The sequence below is a fragment of the Lathyrus oleraceus genome, chromosome 5 (assembly GCF_024323335.1).
Source record: "Lathyrus oleraceus cultivar Zhongwan6 chromosome 5, CAAS_Psat_ZW6_1.0, whole genome shotgun sequence".
NCBI classification, from domain to species: Eukaryota; Viridiplantae; Streptophyta; class Magnoliopsida; order Fabales; family Fabaceae; genus Lathyrus; species Lathyrus oleraceus.
The window spans coordinates 507,851,958-507,873,128 of record NC_066583.1 but is presented as its reverse complement, the minus strand read 5'-3'; the positions used below and the strand labels follow the sequence as shown (position 1 = coordinate 507,873,128).

The following is a 21,171-nucleotide window of genomic DNA, read 5'->3' as shown; positions in this document are numbered from 1 at the left end:
TTCCAAACTTCCATTGTTTTGCCCCACCACGCCGGAGGCGGCAGAGTTGTCCGGAATAGTTAAGTTGAAACATAAAAAATGCTCCTCTCCATCTTCTATTTCTAAATCTCTTATCAATTCATTCCAACACTCCACCAATTTTTTGAATTTGCATCAAGAAAGTGATGAACCCTAACCTCTAAAATAAAAATTAAATGATTGAGGAAAATAACCAAGCCACCAAACCTCAAGGATTTGATTCTCCATTGCAAGAGCTACATTTTGGTATCAAGATTCAAGCAAATAGAGTAAGGAGAAAAATTCACTGAACTGCAAGACAAAGGTTTTCCTAGGAAATTATTGAAGACGCAGATGATGAATATGCAGAGAAAAACCAAAAAATCAATAATCTGTCAAGCTATCCAATTCCTTGTTGAAATGCTTCAATCACGTTTTCTTCTTCCTTGAATGTAATGTAGAGATCAAAATTGGGCTACTGTTGTTGTTGATTATATGTTGAATGTAGCAATAGCAAGGTATAATAATGGAGTGTATAAGTCTTAGCTAAATTGGTGGCAAGCTTCAAGGTGAAGCTTGCTCCAATAATAGTGTTTTGGAACTTTGGTATGAGATGAAAGAGATAAATTGAGAGAGTAGAAATTCTGAGTTTGAGTGATTATTGAATGGATCAATGATTGTTATGATTGTTGTTTAAGATTGAAGAGTGTGGTGAGTTTATATAGATGAATTTTCCAACTATTTCGGTCAGTTTTTTGGTCAGCTGTGTTAGAGGTTATGGTAATAGTTAGTGTTATATGATTTTATGAGGAAGTTGGTTGCAAGAGTTAACAATGTTAGTGAGCTTTTAAATTGTTAGTTGGAATTGTTATTGAAGTGTAGTATAGGATGCAATCAGGGACTTTTATGGAATTTGGCTTGGCTTGATGTAAGGATTGAAGTGAGTTAGTGTAGTCCAAATATTTATGAATGTTAGTGTAGGAATGCTACTAGTTGTTGTTGCGTAATTTCATATGATGTTATATGAACTGTTGTAGGAATTGGGATTGGTGCACTGGAAGTGGGACTGTGATGCATTATGCAGGTTGGAGTTGAAACTGAATATGGCCATTGGTATAAGTGTAATCAGTTACCTATTATTGGGTAAGCGGTTACCAACATGAAAAATGGTGTTCCGGGTGTGATGAGCGCATATGTAACCGGATACCTATTATTGAGTAAGCTGGTGTAACCGGATAGCTGTTATTTGGTAATCGGTTACCAACATGAAAGTTTGTTTTTTTCAATGTGTTTGGGGTAGTGGTTGGTGTATGGAGTATAAGTTATTGGCCTTTTCTCATTGTGTATGTGATTTTGCAAGGCTAATATGGTCAAGACTTGGCATTGGTCAAGGAGTATTGAACATAATATTCATGGCTCAAGGTTCCTTCATGGAGCAAATTGGACACTCAGAGGCTTTGGAAAAACAAAAAGATATGGGATGACTTACAAATGAAGAAAAGTGGGATATTATTTAGGATTAGTGGTTGACTTTGGTTAATTGTTTGACAAAAGAGTCAATGATTTACCAGAAGTCAACTCAAGGCGCAAATGATGTAATTTTGTGTAATTTTTGGTTTGGCGTTTTTTTTTGTAATGGCATGTTGAATGTTTTTATACTGAAATGGCTTTTTGGAATGAATTGTGTATTGTGTTTCGAGAAAAATGGTTTTCTTCCAAAGCTTGGTTTAAATATTTGAACTTGTACTTGAATAAATTTGAATGAATCTTGAATTTGAAAGAATGAATCTTGATTTTTTTTACTTGACTCTGAGTGAAGTGTTGTGTCATGGATCAAACAACAACAACCCAATTTTGATCCCCACACTACATTCAAGAAAAAAGAAAAAGTTGCTTAAATTGAACTAAAAAGAGAAAGAGTTGCTTGAATTGCAAATTTTTTGTTTGAATTGTAAAAGAAATGATGCAATGAGGAAAATGTTATTTGTGGAAGTATGGTTTAGACTAAAGGCTGTGTTGTTTGAAACCATAGATAGGTATGTCTGAATCAAAGAGTGTGGCGTTAACCAATAAATGATATGGTCAATGCAAGGTTGTAGGATTTTACCTAGATCCAGGGATCAAGACATACAAGAATGGGTGTTTGCCTAAGCATAAGACTAAAAAAGAAAATATGGAAGGGTATATCTAAGCATGAACCTTTAGATAATAACACTCATTCACACAAAGAACAATCAAAATGGTTCCTTTTGAGTACAACGAATGTGAGGGGTGTTAATACCCTCCCCTTGCATAACCGACTTCCTTATCTGTTTCTCTTCCCCAAGGTTTTATTGATATTTTCCGTTTCCTTAAAGAATAACTAAAGTTTGGTGACAACTTTGTGAATCTTCGAGCGTGCAATGCGCTCAGGTGTTTTACACGGTGCGACACTAATTTCTTCTTTTATTCCTGCAAAACCAATTTTTATGTCAAAACAATTCAAAATCCAGCTGCTAAATTACTAAATGGTCACAAGACTTTATCAGAAAATTCTATAATTGAACAACTAATACTCAAATAAGGAGGGTTGAGAGCATGAAAAAATAATAGAGAGAAACTTTGGAAGAGGTAGAATTGTAATATAGAGAATAAAAATAGAGATAAACAGAACACGAAACTAAAATTCTTCAATTAAACATCAAAGACAAAAATAGAGCAAAAGAAGAGGGAAAAGGCAGTTATACAACTTCACCATCCATCTTAATCATTTATACAAATCAACAATTTTCATAAACTTTTTTCAACATAGAAATAGGGAATCAAAATAGAACCAAAATCAACACAAAACCAAAATATAGACAAATAGAAGAAGATTGAAAAATTGCACAAAGACACAAACCTCACTGCAGTTGTCGGACCAAGCGTGTTGCCATAGGAAAACCCCTATGATCACTAAAAATCACCCTTTCTTCATGCAGTTATCGCCCTTGTCAAAAATATTCGTCGGTGAGACTCTCTTCTCTTTCCTCTTACTGTTGCATTTCTTCTTTTTGCTTTTGGGATGCTCACTTTGTTTGCTGTATTTTTGTTTTGTTTTGTATTAGGAATTAGGGTTGGTATGTTATGGGCCTAAAGGATCAGTTCTCTTAGAAAATTTAACTTGTCACCCTCTAAATTATACCTGACACCCCTATATAATTGTATTATTCCAAAACGACCCTTGGAAAAATATTCATAAAAAAAGGTGAGTGAAATATCCAGTAGTTTATTGAAAAAGTCGGGTATCATCTAAAAAATATGGTATCAATTTATACCGATAATTTTAAAAAGTCCTCTATTTTGAAAAAATATCGATTTTTTCAAAAAGCGCATGGTGTTACTGGATTTTTCAAAAAACATAAAAAGTAAATCTTTGTAGGAATAATCCATATCACTTTTCCCAAATTTCATCGTCGTCAGTATCCCCATTTTATAAACCTTATTTGACACATTCACTTCTTCCGTCGTACTTTGCTGTTCTTAGTAAAATGTGTGAAGAGGAGTAATTGAAACATTATAATTGGAAGAAAATGAGGAAAATGGAAAATGCCGTGAAGAGAATGATGAAGAAGAATTTGAATTTACTTTAGATACTTGAATGACTGTAATATGTGTTTTATGGGGTTCAAAACATATACTCATCTATCAATATCTCACTATTTACCAAAATTTCCGGTAAATTTTGGTACATACTTGATATTTAAAAAATGTCAGTATGATAATACCAAATTTTTTAAAAATGTCAGTATTTCTTAATAGAGAACAAAAAAACTTTCGGTATTTCTTTGAAATTACCGATATTTTTTCATGATTTTAAAAAAATTTCGGTATAATTTTGAAATTTTCGATGTTTACTCATACTTAACGAAAAACCAATAATTTTGGCAAAGGTGTAATGATAAAAATATGCATATTGCGGGGATGCCAAATATAACATGGGAGTGACAACTTAAATTCTCGTTCTCTTATTTTCAACCAATCCACTTATGCCTTCAAACATATTTATGAAGTTTGTATCATGTGAAAATGGTTCATGTGGGTTGTTGTATACATATAAGTAAAAAAACTAATATTATGTCTAAGAGAAAATTAATCCTATCTTTGTTAGTTTTTTTTTAAATTAAAACCATCACAATGCTTTTATTTGCTTGGTAAAATCTATAGTTTTTCCTTATTATATTTTTAATCAATAATGAAAGAAAAAAATTATTAGTTATCTTTTAAAAGAAAAATTAATTAATTAATTGATTCTTTTAAGTTCATTTCAAAATTAGATTAAAAAGGGATAATCGGATGTACATTTGCTTTGTCCTTTGATAAGCGGACGCAAGGTGACACCTTCTTTAAAGTCGATTACTCATCTTCCACTAAAAATAACATTCACTAAAACTTGGATTAAAAATGGGTAATCGGATATACATCCGTTTTGTCCTCAAGTAATCGGGCGCGAGGCGTACACCTTGTTTATGATCGATTACTCGCCTTCCTCTAAAAATATGAAACTCAGATTAAACATGGGTAATTGGATGTACATCCACTTTGTCCTCGAATAGTTTGACATAAGGTGTACACCCTATTTAAGATCGATTATTCTTCTTTCACCTAAAAATAACTCAACCAATCAAACAACTTTTTTCAGCCTTAGTGCGAACAAATTTTTTTATTTTCGATCAACGAACAATGTTTTATCCATTTTAATGTGATTTACAAACAACGCTTCATTACGCCCATGTGCGACCAATAAACAACGTTTTTCCGCTTGAATCTGATCAAAACATTTTTCATTAAAACATACCCACAAACAAAGCTTTTCTACTAAGAACTACATAGTTTTGAGTTTCCATCGCACTTAGGGATAGGTAGAAGTGAGATTCAACGTCTCGTCAAGCACCCCAATAAAAACCTTTTTTTAGTATTTTTATTTTCATGTAAATATTTTTTAATAATGATAAGAAACCAAACATTTTAAGCTAACATTTATTTCAAAACTAATTAAATGGTCCCCGTTGGTTACAAATGTTGTTACATAGTGTTAATACTTTTCCCGCGCACAAATCGACTCCAGAACCTAAATTTGGTTGTGATGATCTTATTTTTGTTCTTCAAGGATTTTATCGATGTTTCCCTTTAAAAAATAAATTTTGGTGGCGACTTCATTCTCATCCGAGCATCTATTCGCTCAGGTATTTTTCGCATCACGATAGTTGGCGACTTCACCGGGGATTAACCGAGGGTCAAGCCTAGTTTAGTTGTTTTTAGGTTTTAAATGGTAGCTTTGTTTATATTTCTTCTTGTGTTTTATGTTTTCTTATTATCTTGCATTATTTTTATGCTTTGTATATTTATGTCTACATTCATCTATAGATTTGAGATTGTTACTCAAGCAAAACTCTACACCCGAGCTTGAAAAAAAACTAAAGTTTAAGTCCAGAGATTGTGTAGTGTTAGCCTCCAAGGTGCACACCTTGTATGGTTAGCATGAAGACTCCACCTATAGTAGATTTTATTTTGCGAATCTTGTCATAAAATGTTTAGCACATTATTATGACAAAATTTCGTCTAAGATCCATGACTCTAGGAACCTTTTAGAACCATTTTTGAATATGAAGGTGGCGTAATGTTAGCCTCCTGGGTGTACACCTCGTATAGTTGCTATAAAGACTCCGCCTAAAGTAGATCTTTTTCCTTAATCTTGTTATAAAATGGCTAGCCTGTTATTATGGCAATATTCTGGATACGATTCATGGCTATATGAACCTTTATCAAAAACCAAGAGCTAACCTTTTGTGAGTGGTTTGGGTAGAAACTATTTAGAACCATCCTGCCATGAGGAGTCTTCATATATAGATTGTTATGCCACGCGATTTCCCATACCATCCTAAATCCACTCCTTCCTAAGCCCATACATGACATTGCATTGCCTCTATTTTCATGGAAAAATCTTCTAACATATTGTATTCATAAATATAAAACAACAAAAAACTTGGCATATTGCATTCATACTGACCACATTGCATTCTAAAAAAACAACCTCATGCATCGCCATGCATCCATGTTTTTCCACTTTTAATAAATAACATATATGAGTCTAAAAAAAAGAGGTGGTGGATTTTTGTAAATTTTTATAGTGTCTTGTGTTTGAAAAGATACTTTTGTGCAAAAAAGTTTGAATTGATCACTCCTCCTTCAAATGGTAAAAAAAATTCCAACTCTCTAAGTTTACAAATATAAATATGTTTTCAACTAGTGTTGAGTTTTAGAGAAGAAACACCTCTAAGCCTATCCTTAAAAATGATAACTCAGATGGTTAAGTTTGTTAATTATGTGAATGACATGATATAATTTTTGGTCAAGTTGAAATAACCAATGTTAGCTCTTTTTGAAGCATTCATTTAATGAACTTGCATGACATATATCTTCATTTTTGCACGAGTCAGTATCCTCATCTGCATCCTTCCATTCACCCTCTTACATCTTGCCCCACTTACCTTGAGATGTTTTGTCTTCTGAATTAAACATAAAAGATTCACTTGTTCATTCTCTTGAAGTCCCAAACCGGAGCATTTTTGCTGACTTTGTACGACCACCTGAGTATTTGAAAAATTCGTGCAAGTCCTTTTGAAAACAAAAAAAAAACAAAAAAATACCCGTTAAGTTGAAAACCTGAAAAGGCAACCTAAGCAAAAGTTAGGACGCAAAAAAAAAGAGTTCGTTAGGTTGAAACCCCACAAGGGAGACCTAGGCAAAGTTAGAACGCAAAAAAATAAAAGTATGTTAGATTGAAAACCTTCCAAAGCAGTCTAAGCAAAAGCTAGGACAAACAAAATTGTGTAAATTTGTCCTAAAATTATTTTTTTATGAAATGATAATCATAATTTAAGATGACATTTTAGATTCATAAAAAGAGCAAGCTCATCTGTGTGAAAGAAAAAACAGTGCAGTCACATAAGACGATAATAAATATTGCACAACAAGTATGACCAATACTCATGTCATCCATGCATTGCTCATGATGTAAAAATAAAAGTTCGTTAATTTGAAAACCTAAAAAGGAAATTTAGGCAAAATTAGGACGTCTTGATGGATCAAAGACCAGGAAGAGCGATCCAGGAAAAAAGTAGGGATATTTCAAATAAAAAAAAGAGTTTAAAGAAAATCCACAAAAAAAGGTGGAACAAAATACAATATAAATTTCCACTTCATGGAGTACAAATTTGAAAAATAAAAGACAAATTGTCTTGATAACAATTTGAGTCTCCTTCATTACCTCTCATAGCCATTAATCACACAACAAAAAGTGCATATAGATTAATCATTGATTGTTTATTTTCTTAAATTTTAATTTTGGGACAATTACATTCAAGAGAACAACAAAACAAAACAAAAAAGGAAAAATAAAAAAGAAAAAAATAATAAAACTCTTAAGGCTTGTACGTCGATATTTTTTTTAAAAAAATACTGAGACAAAGCTCTCATGATCATAAAATTGAACTTTCTGTGAATTAATACTTGGTGATTATGATGTCGATGAACTTGTGGAATCTTTCAAATAACATATCAAAATTAGGGGAAATGCCTACATTTGTCCATTCAGATATTGTGCATCCTTAAAACCTTAACTTTGAGCAACTCTTGCATCACTCATTCTAGAAACACATTATATGCAGTATTCCTCAAAATCACAAATCGAGGCAAATCTCATATCCTTCATTTCCACTCAATCATCATTTATTCCTCAAATAATAAGTCGGGGGAAATTCTCTCATCTTTCATACAAGCATAGGTTGCTCCCGAAATCATATAGATTGAGGCAACTCTCTTACCCTTCATTTGTTCCTCCAATCATAAACTAGTGGCAAATATATCCCTTCACACCTCACTCAAGTTTGGTTTGTTCCTAATATCATAAACTAAGGTAGCTCTTCATATCTTTCATTTTCATGCATGCATGGTTTGTTCCTCCAAATATAATTCGAGGTATTTCCTCATCTTCCATTACATATCACTTTTTCCAAGATTAGGTAACTCCTTGCCTCCCACTTCATCCATTTATCATTTATTCCTCCAATCATAAATTGGGGAAATCCTTTGATCTTTCATTCTTAAACTTCTTTAAATAAGGAGTAGGGAGATTTCTCTACTAATTACCTCATCATTCTCATGAAATGTAACCTTATCCAGTTAACTTCATTTTAAGGACATGCATATTATTTAAGTGATGTTTTAATTATAGAAAATATGAGTTTAACAACTTGATCAAACCATTTTCATGACAATTCACAGTTATTTTTTTTTATACAAAAAAAAGGTTATTTTGAAAGTATACTTGTCAAATGGAAAGACTAAGAAAGTGATAATGGACTGACGATCAAAATTCAAAGATCATATATGGCCATAATCCCTCTCAAGAAAACATCACTCACCAAATCACGGTGGTATATCAAATCATCACAATGAACGAAACCACGACAATTGAGCACACACCAATATTGATTTTTCTTGACCTCCAATCCAAATACGGGTTCACAAATTGATGTTTCCAAATGAAGTGGTCAAGTCAATTAACTATTTTCTTGCACTAATAACATTGCTTTCACCAAACAGGGTCACTACATCATCTCAATTTGAAAAAAGAAAGAAAAACTAATCCTAAAAGAAAGACTCATTTGTGCTTTTTGAAGTCTTTAAATCATTGCATATATATAAAAAAAACATCCAGACCATAATCATGAATGAATAATTTTTGCATCATCTCTGTATCAACCATGTTTGCATCAATCATGCATTAACCATGTTCATATCTCTCTTTCCTCAACCATGTTTGCATTGCTCTAGCATCAAACCATGCATCTCATCTTACCCATCATGGCATATCTCGACCACATCTGGCATCACACATATGTCAAATACTTGAAAATCTTGTAATACAAGCAAAAAAAATTAAATAACCAAAGCCTAACCTTGCTTGGAACACCCCTTGAAAGCCAATCTCCTTTGGCACGCCCCAAAATTAACATATTACATGCATATACCAGTCATCACACTTCATGTATTTCTCAAACCCATATCACATAAGCAATCATCATACTTCATGCATAAAAATAAACCGCATTCAATTATCATGCATAACACGAGTCATGTGTGACACTCACCCTCACTCCCAAAGACTGACTGTCATCGGAACTATAATTTATCAAGTCTAACCTTTTTTGGAACCTCAATGCCTAATGACACTGACACCTCGAAGTCCAACCTTGTTTGGAACCTCAAAGCCCAATTTTCATTGGTATCTCAAAACCCAATTTTCATTGACACTTCAAAGCCTAACCTCGCTTGGCACCTCGAAGCCTGACCTCGTTTGCTACCACAAATCCCAAACTCGCTTGACACCTTAAATATCAATTTTCATTAGCACTTCAAAGCCCAATTTTCATTGACACTTCAAATCCCAACGTAGCTTGACACCCAAAAATAGCAGTACTCGTTTGGCAAAATTAAAACCCTTCTTTATTTTTAGAATCTGATGCTACTATATATCTCATTTATTTTGTTATGATGCTCCTCCGAAACCCTTTTCTTTTTAGAGTTTGATACTCCTTCGGATCTCATTCATTTTGTCTCGATGCTCCTATAGAACCCTTTACTTTTTTGAGTTTGATGCTCCTATATATCTCATTTATTTTGTTTTGATGCCTTTGAAACCCCTTTTCTTAGAGTTTGATGCTCCTCCGGATCTCATTTAATTTGTTATGATTCTCCTCCATAACACCTTTCTTTTATTTTTAAAATTTGATTCTCCTTCGGATCTTATTTATTTTGTTCGGATGCTCCTATGGTACCTTTTCCTTTTTAGAGTTTGATGCTCCTTCGGATCTCATTTGTTTTTGTTCTTATGCTCCTATGGAACCTATTCTTTTTAGATTATGATGCTCATACAGATCTCATATATTTTTGTTCTGATGCTCCTCCGTAAACTTTTCTTTTTTAGAGTTCGATGCTCCTCCGGATCTCGTTTATTTTTGTGTTGATGCTCCTTCAGAACCTTTTCTTTTTTAGAGTCTGATGTTCCTCCGGATCTCATTTATTTTTGTTTCAATACTCCTTCATAACCTTTCCTTTTTTAGAGTCTGATGCTTCTCCGAATTTCATTTATTTATTTTGCGATGCTCCTCGGGAACCTTTTCCTCTTTAGAGTTTGATGGTCCTCCTTATCTCATATATTTTTATTTGATGCTACTCCGAAACCTTTTCTTTTTTAGAGTCTGATACTCCTCTGGATCTCATTTGTTTTTGTTCAGATGTTCCTCCATAAAATTTTCCTTTTTAGAGTGTGATGCTCCTTCAGATATCATTTATTTTTGTTCTGATGCTCCTATGGAAAATTTTCTTTTTAGAGTCTGATGCTCCACCGGATCTCATTTATTTTTGTTTTGATGCTCCTCTAGAACCTTTTCTTTTTTTGAGTCCGATGCTCCTCCAAATCTCATTTATTCTTGTTCTGATGCTCCTTCGAAACCTTTGCCTTTTTAAAGTCTGATGCTCTTCCGGGTCTCATTTATTTTTGCTCCGATAACCTTTTCATCTTTAGAGTCTGTTACTCTTCTAGATCTTTTTTTTACGATGCTCCTCCAAAACCTTTTCTTTTCTAGAGTCTGATGTTCCTTTAAAACTCATTTATTTTTGTTCTGATGCTCTTACATAACCTTTTCCTTTTTAGAATCTGATGCTCCTTTGAAACTCATTTATTTTTGTTTCGATGCTCCTCCTGAACTTTTTCAATTTTAGAGTCTGATGCTCATCCGAATCTCATTTATTTTTGTTTCGATGCTCCTCTAGAACCTTTTTCCTTTTAGAGTATGATGCTCCTCTATATCTCATTTATTTTTGTTTGGATGCTCCTCCATAACCTTTTCCTTTTTAGAGTTCGATTCTCCTTCGGATCTCATTTATTTTTATTATGATACTCCTCCAAAAACCTTTCCTTTTTAAAGTCTGATGCTCCTTCGAACCTCATTTATTTTTGTTATGATGCTCTTTCGGAACATTTTTTAGAGTCCGACAATCCTCTGGATCTCGTTTATTTTGTTTCGATGCTCCTTTGGAACCTTTTCTCTTATAGTCAAATTCTCCTCCAGAACTCTTTGTAAAGTGTTCCTAGGAAGTGTTCTTCCTAGCTAGTTTTTCTTGAAAGTCTTACTTTCTCCACAAGTCTTTCCCCAGCTAATCCACATGGAGTTTCCTCCTATTAACTTTAACAACCTAGAACCTTCATGTTGGGGATGATCATCCCTTAGTGAAGATTCTCTTTCAAATTCTTGTCATTTCATTTCTTTCCATTTTTCGAATGATAAAATTCGAATCCTTCATACTTAATTATCTTTCACAAAAATGATATGAATACTCCCGTTATTTATATTCTCTAAGTTAAAAATAAAGTAGGGGTAGCTGTAGCATCCCAGAAAATTAAAAATATTTATAGAAAAAGTGATTATGTCGTAACCTGTATTTTAATTTCTTTGAAAAATAAAAATATAATGATATCATTTATCTATAAGAATATATAAAGGGAAAACTTGGTTTTGGTGTAACCTATTTTTCTACCAATTTTACCCTTAGATAATTTAGATAATAACTTCTAATCTATAACAATATATAAAGGAAAAACTTGGTTTTGGTGTAGCCTATTTTTCTACCAATTTTACCCTTAGATAATTTACATAATAACTTCTAATAACTTCTATTGAAACCATTATTACCATCTTTCACATAACTTCTCACTATTAACTTCTTATATAACTTCCAATTAAAATTAACATTAAATAAAATAATATCGTATATATTTTCACGTATATTTATTAAAAAAGCGAACAGACGAGTGCCCGTTTGGACACTAGTCTAACATAAAAAATATATAAAAATAAAAATAAAATTGTCTTTTCCATTTCATTATCTCAATTGGTTGAGTCCACACTCTTATTAATGGTCAATTTGGGCCCAATGTCCATTTTACATTCAAAGATAAAAAAATACAATAAATACAAAAATAATTAAAATTAAAAATTAAAAATAAAACAAAACTCTTCTCTCTTTCTCACTAAGTTGCAGCACCTCCCCCTCTCTTTTCTCCTTGTCTGTACTCTTCTACTTTTTTTCAAAATTGATAAAAGTTTTATCCTAAATCACACTCCAATCAAAATTGAAGCTGCTCTTTTCTTCTTTTATTCCTGAAAAAATAATGGTTTTACACAAATTTCCCTCCTTGAAAAATCTATCCAGATAAGGGATGTACATGTAAGTCATATGAGAAAAGTAAGAGAGATCAATGAGTTAATATGCTATTTACCAAAAAGGTCAAAGGCACGTGTAATAATTTGAAAGGACAAGGGCAATTTTGGTAGAATGAAGGCCCTAATAAATCTTAGATAGATAATCGGTTATTATAATTTTAACTTTTTCTTGTTGACCCTCTATTTTCAACCCTTAAAATTGCCAAAATTGTAAGCATGTCCTCATAACTTTCAAATTTTAAAAATTGATCACATCATTTTTTTAAAATTACAAATTAATCTCTATTTTAAAATTTTAAAATTTTAAATTTTGCAAAATATTTAAAAATAATTTCAAAAATTTAACAATGAATAACTTTAATACTTTATCCACACAAAATAATTTAAAAAGATTAAATTTTTTTTAATTATCTCATTCAAACATAAATTTAATTGAAATATAATGACGAAGTAAATTTTTTTTACACAATAAATTAATCATAAATATTAGATATTAGAAAAAAATTAATTTTTATTTTAATCACCTATAAAATAATATAAATAAATGATGATGATGAATTGATCTTATAAAATATTTTATATTAAAAGTGCAAACATACAATTTTTTTAAATTCAATTTCTTTTTTGATTTTTGACCATTTATTTTTCAATGGATGAAATAAGAAGGGCAAAATCGTAAGAGAGATTTTTCATCCTTGATTTTCCCTCCTTTTGTCCCAAATTTTGGGATAGTTTCCCACCTTTATTCTCATTTCTTCCCTTCCATACGCTTTACTCTCAGGCTCGATTTCGTTTCTTTGTTTCATCGTTTCTTCATAACTCAAATTTCAAGCGATTCTCTCTTCGTTCTTGTCAAGGATCAAGGCATTTTCATTCTTCTCATTTGTTTCAATTTCATTTTAAGAGTTTTTTTGTTCGAGATTTTATAAATTTGTAGTTGTATTGAATACAACCGATTGTTATAAGCGAAACCTCGCCGGAAATTCGGACGGAGTTTGTTATCGGCTGCCGGAAACAGTTAGAAAGCTCTTTCACGTTTCCCTTTTCTGATTTAGTTTTCAATTTTTCATTTCCCTCTACTAACTTTTCCATGTTGTTTGTTAGTTATGAATGAGCTGGTTTATTGTAACTGCCTCGCGTTCTTATAACAAGGGATTGCACTATTGTTACCATATAGAGTCAATATTCGATAGAACAAACAAGAAGTTCAGTTTAATTTTCCTTTTGTCTATGTTTTAGTAATGAATATTGAATTCTGAGAAACCCAAACACACGAACTTTGTTACACAATAGTTTTTAAGGTATTCAAATTTGTCCTCAGTCATTATTGCCACCATTGTGATCTCTAGTGTTGTAAAGCGGGATAGCAGAAAATTGAGGTTTGTTCGATTTCCTATCGAGTGTTGTAAGAAGCCAACAGTGCCTGTTATTTGGTACTCTCCTAGGGAAGGATTAGTATGGAGAACTTTTTCTAGCCATGAAACATACACTTCGTCCACTTGTTTCCCATGAACTTTGAAATCAACTGACATATTGAGATCAATTGACTTTGATTCCATCAGTTAGCAGAATTTGAGGAGTAAAGGGTTGAGTAGAAAGAAACATAGCATCTTCCAATAAATTAGGAAGCTTTTTACAAGGAGTTAGTGGAATTAGATTGTCATTACTACTAGCTAATGAAAAGTTTTTTATTTATTTTTGCGTTTGAGTTTCTTATTCATGGCAATATGGGCTTATGAGTTGGCGGGCTTTTTGGTCTTAACCCACCACATAGGCTGGGGTGAGTAAGGGGGACTTAACCATATTGGCAGCTCTAAATGTATAGTCAACACTTTGTTGGGGACATTCATTTGGTTTCACTGTTGCAGTTTGTGAAAGCCTATATGCTTATTGAGTTCCATTTTGAGCTTTTGATTTAAATTGCTGAGAAAGAGCCTGCCAATTTGAAGCCTTTCTTTATTAATCGTTAGACCTTTATTGCATTTGTCCTCATTTTTCTAATTTAAGATAGCACATCCATTTTCTTTTGTAGTTTTTTGAGTTATTGCTCTGTGCAGTTCTGAATTCATTGTCGTAATATGAGGTGAAATTGTTAATCCAGGGAAAGTACTCGATATGTATGGGAGAAAAGCTTGCCAACTTGTGAAAGAATTTTCAAGTGGAGAAAAGGGCCAGCTCACACCATTTAATGTAAGCCTGGTTTTTCATTTTTCAGTTAGACACTCATTATTAATTTCTAGTTGGTTTATGTTGCAACCTGCTTGTGTCGTGGAAAATAATATGCATGATTGATTTGATTGTAAACCCCATTTTGGTACTTAACTTTTGGTGAGTTTTATTTTTGGAGTTTTAGGAAAACTTGGCACTCTTTTGTAAAACCCATTTAAGATGTTCCTGGCCTATATCATCAGTGTCCTGGGATTGCTAACTATACTCTTAATATTTATCTACTGCAGACTTTTTCCCATACTCTGATAAAAAACTCATTAATCAATCTTTATATTGTTGTGAATATGTGCTTGCTTTGACTTGATACTTTTTTCCAATGCTCTTGTAGAATGACTTGTTTGACCAAGTAATATCAGAGTGCAGCCAACATCACCTTGAGCTTCAGGCCTTGATAAGGTAATGGTTAAGATAATGTCCCGATTCTCTTTTTCCTGGTGTGTCCCTTTTCTTCTTGTTGGAGTATGACACCTCACACAGGCATGATTTTTGTTGAATGAATGCCTGTGTTGGTTGAGCCATATTGCTAGGTTAAATGTGAGGCAATGCAGTGTCTTGCATATTTTACTCACGAATCCCTTTCCACGGTATGTTTTTCCATACGGACATGACATGAGTTTAGTGTTGTGTAAACAGGAAGATGCAGGAAGAAGGTTTGGATGTCCAAACAGCTAGGAATCCTGACCACTATGGAGCCCTCATCCATCTATTTTCTATAGTTCGAAATAAACGTTGTCTAACAGCTTATGTGTAAGTATCGCTTTCAAATGCCATTTACCATCATCCATAGTTCCTTTATTTTTGTTCTTTGATTCTGAACATATATCCATTCAGGTATAACCGAGCAGAAACTATACGGAACCTGTTATGGAAGATAGGGCCCGTGATTCCAAAAGAAATTGAAGAGAAGCTTAATCATTGGGAGGAAGAGTATTTCAAGAAGCATTCTGTAGCATTGAGAACTTATATGTCAAAAGCACTGGTTGATTTGACTGTGGTAACCTCTCCTCTCCATCCCTCATCTCTTGCCTTTCTTTTTCACACACATGCACATGTATACTTCACAAAAGAGAAAGGTACCAATTTATGTTACAAATACGTCTATCGATTTGCATTTTCATGATCTTTTATCTGTAATAAAACCCTTGGTGAATTTAGCTTTAGCCGCTTGTGATTTTTTAACGAAGCCACATGTATGCATCTCAACCTTGGGTTCCAGGTAGTTGAGTGATTCTATTGATGCTGATACAACTAAGGAATGTTAAGCATATGTGTCAGAAACATTTATGAGTCTAGTCATATAGATGGAACTGTCGTATGATTTTTTGTGCTGATGCACGTTCTGTCGCTAGACAGACTGGTAGACTCACATCAGTGTTATTCTTCTTTTGAAGCAAACTGAACCATTTTATTTATAAATCAAACACGACTGGTACAAGCTGTATCATCTTAGTTTTACAGCAAAATATACTCTTCCTTCCAGTTTTACAGCAAAATGTACATTCAAAGTCAGAAGTAATTATTGAGCAAAACATCATCAACCATGATTTTTCACAACGAATCTAGTTCAGCTTTATTTTGCAGTTTCTGGTAACAAAATGAACTTGTAAAAAACAATGAACTACTTTTGATAGGATATGGTACCACCAAAAGATCCATACATTCAAGTAAGGGTCCTTGAAGACATAAGAGAAGGCATTGTACTTAGTGATAATAAGAATCCCAATTTCGCCCGCCATTCCATGCACTTTCTGAAGCGAACTGATGCAGAGAAATATATCTCACGGGTAAATTATCTTGTACTAGCTTATACTATAATTTGTAATCCAGAATAGTCTAAAGTTCCACCTAACTAGTTTATTTCTCTCTGCAGGGCTTAATGGAAGAGCTCACTGGTTGAACTGCTTGTTCTAAAAAATATGTAGATGATAAGTTTAATTTTGGACTTGATATGTTGGATTTATTATTGTATTAATATTTTCTCTAGTCTTAGTTATAAGAGAATTAGTCCTAACAGGAGTGCAGTTCACTTAATTTTCCAGATTTTATTTTCTAAATCTTAGAATCCAGATTTTGTTCTTTTAATAAAATCCAAGATTAATAACCTAAATTTTGATCATGTTTTCTAAACGAGTGTTTTGATCATGTTTTCTAAACGAGTGTTTTGATCAAATAAATCAACTAGAAAGATGGATATGATGAGCGCATAGGAAACTATTGTGTTTCTTTGGTAACTCTTACCTGAAACAAATAGGGAACAAAATAAACTAATCAACTCAATTAATGATATTTGTTTGCAACAACCAATTTATTTTCTAGAGGAAGATTTTGATCTGATGATGTAGTTGTCCATGTGAGAATCATGTGCAAAGAATAGTACAGGCAAGGCAAATAATAATATGCTATTCCTATCGTAGTTAACACAAGTGAATAAAGTTAACAATTTGACTAGCAATATACCCTTGAGTCAATATTAGATTTAGTATATATGAGAAGTGATATTGTCACTTTTTTTAAAATAATATATCAAGTTTAGATTTAGTATGAAATCATCCTATTTCATAAATTTCGATATTTGATTTAATATGTGCGGTGGAGAGGAGTGTTATCACTCTTTTTAAATAATATGTTGAAATTAGATTTATAGTATGAAACTATCTCGGAACATTTTTATTAATATAATTCAATTTTTCAAAAAAAATCTTAAAATAATCCACATTTTAGATAATTTATCAAACTACCCTACATTGAAGCATGTGTGTCAGTTCAATTGGCGATGATCCTTTAAATTAAAGAGAATGCGCCAATTGAATTGGCTTATGCACCTTGTGCTGCCAAGCCAATTGACGCCTATGTGTTAGGTTTAAGAGGAGACGTCAATTGGTCGGACACATGTGTGTGTTGTGTAATTTCTTTTGAAAAATAATGGACGTTTTATATAAATGTCAAAATCGGACCATTTGGTATTAATATTAATATGCGTTTACATACGAATACCAAAAATATTAATGTCGTTGATCGGGACGACCCAATCGACCTTCGGTTCCACATCCCCTAGCTACTCGAATGCGTGGCCCTAGCCCACGTTGATGATTCACTCCAGGTGTTTGAGTATTTGAGGACCCAGAAACATCACCACCTGCAGAAGATTCCCTAAGATATTCAGACAAATCCACGAAGTTCTGTGTATGCAATGAAGCACTACCGTCATAGCTGAGTTCGTGACCCATGACAGAGTAGTTGGGGTGTGTTTGAGTTATTGGAGGGCGACCGAGACGATTGAAGGGTGACATTGGTGTGAATGATGGGTTGAAATAGTTGTTGTGGTGTTTAGTATTCATATGGTTGTTGCATGTTTTGGTTTTGTGATTTTTGGGCTTCTTGGCTATAGTAGGAGAGACGATTGATGTTAAATGATCGCTGAGTATTTTGGCTAAGGCGACTATGGTAGGGTGATGTGTTGGGTGCATAGAGGTGTTGGGTGTCTTGATGATGATCTTCTTATTTGTGGTGGTACGGAGTATGCTCTTGGTATTGTGGTTGGGTGTTTGGTATGCTAAGGAGGTTTGTCTATTTGTGGGCCGATAATTTTGATGGATAGGGGGTTACGAGTAACCAGTCTGGTAATGTTGTGAGGGTTAGATGTTGAACCTTCTTGTGTGTAATTGACTTACCGTGGGTCGTATAAGTACATATCCTCGACGAGGAACTCAAATTCAATCGATTTGTACCAAGCCATATAATTACGAGTTGGTTTTTCTTCGGTTGGCATCACATCGTCACTTAAGACATGGTCTTGTCAGTGTTTCCATTTTCAACACTCAGATCTAGCGAAGTCTTGCCAAGGGTTAAAGTTCCATTGGTCGTTAACTCTTCGTAGATGTAATTCTCCGAGGTTTATCGGGGGATCTGGGATGTGTTGAAGCACACCGAGCTGCAATTTAACATAGTCACTATGATACATCTCCACAGTGGTGAATCTGATGATCGGTGTGCATGCAGTCCAAACGATTGCATCTTGTTCGTTGATTTCATGTTCATGATCCAAGTTTAGATATGGACGCCAAATGAATTGAAAGTGAAAATATATTCGATTATAAAATGGGTGATATTAAAATCACATTATTACGAATTAATTCGGTTAATGGCAATACATCTGCTGGTCGAATGTGATCCAAGAGATTGTGATACTGGGTAACACAATGTATAGGACATCTGTTGTAACGCATAACACGAGCCGACCATCTGCACCAAAAAAGTAAATATATTGTTTAGAGATAATAATCGGTAAAGTAAGTAAGTATCGTTAATGTTAAGAACTTATTTTTATGCGTACATGAATGTGAACGGGTTATGGGCGCTAGGGACGATAATATGGATCAACCTCATGCTTGGAGCAAAACAACGCATCCAAAAAATATAGATGTGTCTTTGTGTGCAGTTTTACACAAAGAGCTATAAAGATAAGTCAAACAAGCGAACCCCCAACTATAACTTCTTATTTTATCTACATGTCTTAATAAGGGTAAATACATAACATGCATACTATAACCACTACCTTTGGGAAATAAAAATAAACCAATTAAAAGCATAATATAATACCTAATTTTTATTATTCGAGCTTCTTCGGTAGAATTTTCATCTAACTGTAAGTTGTTGTAATATACCTTAAGGCTCGAAAGGAGTATACCTTGACCTCTCGAGTTATCATCCAACAAGTCAGCACCCAAGAGTTCCATGCAATTTGAATTCATATAATTGGTTTCTCCCATTTACCGCCTTACCCTCTATAGGCAACCCCAATAACATGTACACATTTTCTAATGTTATGGTATATTCACCGGTTGAAAACCAGAATTTGTATGTCTTGGGACGCCATCTTTCACATAAATCTAAAAATCCACCACTGTAACAACTAACACATTACATTTACCAATACATACTAAAGCATCACATTACACCGAAAACCATTCAAAAGTTTTAACTAATACAACTTGACAAAATAAAACACCATTCTTAATCACAGTTCAAGAAACATTCCCACAACTTTTTCATCACCCACATCTGCTGCATTCTTAAACTTCAACAAAATATACTAATTACATATTTCCAACCAACAACTAAACTCTTCCAAAGTCTTTTTCATCCTTACCGACTAAATCACCTTATTTCCGCATTACCAAACGCTTCAACGACGACACATACAACCTTTCCAGAGGATAACGTATCTTAAATCCTAGAACATCCTGTCTTCTAATCCTCTTTTTCTTCGCGTACTCATACCAACCCTTAATAATGAACTTTTCCTTCCATACAATCTTCCCATTTCTCTTTGCACAATGGATTTCTGCATCGTATGTATCACCATTATCCGCATAAACTAAAATGATTGCCTTCTGGTTCCATTTCAAGCAATTCTTCGTCACATCCCTAGGAAAGTGCTAAACCAAACACATAATAAATCAGCTTAAAATGAAGAATAATAACTTTACAACTGTGACATAATTGTGAAGATAAAACACATACCAAAATATTCTTGCTACATATATAACCGAATGTAATGTCTTTTTCCCATTTGTATTCAACGTCTTCTTCTTCTGAACTGTAATAACATCATCAAAATGCAGTCATTTTTACTTTTACTTTGTTGTGCTTTTTTTTTTGTTATATTGTAACAATTCCTTCAAAAAAAAATTCACCCTGATGTCATCCAAATTTCTATCATACAATCTCTATATTTCTATAATTTTCAATTCTGATAAATAAGCACACTTCATATTTCTGAATACATATTATGACTGTCACAAATACTTCATATTCTATCTTCTAACCATACATGAAACAAATATTACCCGCTACTATCATATGATATCGAGATGTGCGACTTCGCTGATGACGACCTGCATAAAGACCCAACATTCATGCAACATTAAACAATAATTTATAAAACTGTCAGAAATCAACATGAAACAATTTTTCAATCCACTATTCACCATACATATATTTCACATGAATTTCATTTACTCTTTCAATGTTTCTTCTGTTCATTTTTTGGGAAAGTAATGTTGGATGAAATACTCGGAAAACACGATGTATGATTCAATGAACTGCATCAACATACAACATACATGCAACCACATATATAACTTTACCAAACCATAACATTTTTCAACGTGCATAACTTCATTCTAATTTCTGAAAATAATTTCATACCTTATTTATAAAATATATTTAATTTAATATAAGTTTCATCCAAATTATTTTCTTTATTAAAAATATATATATATATATATATATATATATATATATATATATATATATATATATATATATATATATATGTATATATATATATTTCAAATTAATTTTTTATTTGATACACACATTTTTTTTAAATTTAATTTATAAAAAATATAATTTATAATATTTTTTAAACAAATGCGCGTAAGACACTGGAACCCGTGCGTCCCATTAGTTTTTATTTTATATATCAATAACAAATTTTAGTTTATTATTTCAAAAATTTTCTTTTCATAAACGTGTTTTTGATTTCCCGTACTTAAGGGGGTGTTTGTTTCGTGGATACAAATGTTATTCCCGGGAATATGACATTGAAATTCACATATTCCCTGGTTTGTTT

The 21,171-nt window shown here is 32.9% G+C and overlaps 2 protein-coding genes and 1 long non-coding RNA gene across 5 annotated transcripts in view; 2 read left to right on the top strand and 1 right to left on the bottom strand.

The window, feature by feature from the left end:
* Nucleotides 1–1,749: 1,749 nt before the first annotated feature.
* Nucleotides 1,750–3,128, bottom strand: LOC127082900 (uncharacterized). The gene is made up of 2 exons (XR_007788257.1): nucleotides 2,879–3,128; nucleotides 1,750–2,448 (listed from the first exon to the last, which is right to left on the bottom strand). It is a non-coding gene; the product is annotated as an uncharacterized LOC127082900 (long non-coding RNA).
* A 9,899-nt stretch (nucleotides 3,129–13,027) lies between these two features.
* Nucleotides 13,028–16,641, top strand: LOC127085860 (uncharacterized). 2 transcript variants are annotated; one of them, XM_051026419.1, is made up of 7 exons: nucleotides 13,028–13,169; nucleotides 14,407–14,495; nucleotides 14,863–14,930; nucleotides 15,168–15,281; nucleotides 15,366–15,528; nucleotides 16,166–16,318; nucleotides 16,405–16,641. In XM_051026419.1, exons 2-7 carry the CDS (start codon nucleotides 14,421–14,423, stop codon nucleotides 16,429–16,431), a joined length of 600 nt encoding a protein of 199 aa, XP_050882376.1. In that variant the 5' UTR covers nucleotides 13,028–13,169; nucleotides 14,407–14,420; the 3' UTR covers nucleotides 16,432–16,641. The 2 variants fall into 2 exon arrangements, with proteins under 2 accessions (XP_050882376.1, XP_050882377.1); XM_051026420.1 differs by lacking the exon at nucleotides 13,028–13,169 and adding an exon at nucleotides 13,173–13,322.
* LOC127085859 (uncharacterized) overlaps nucleotides 13,028–21,171 on the top strand; it is a 102,014-nt gene continuing 93,870 nt past the window's right edge. The window contains exon 1 of one of the 2 annotated variants that reach the window (XM_051026416.1): nucleotides 13,028–13,169. The gene's annotated coding sequence lies outside the window, so the exon portion shown is untranslated. Of the gene's footprint in view, nucleotides 13,170–13,195; nucleotides 13,323–21,171 lie in introns of those variants that run through there. The other variant, XM_051026418.1, reaches the window with a different exon arrangement.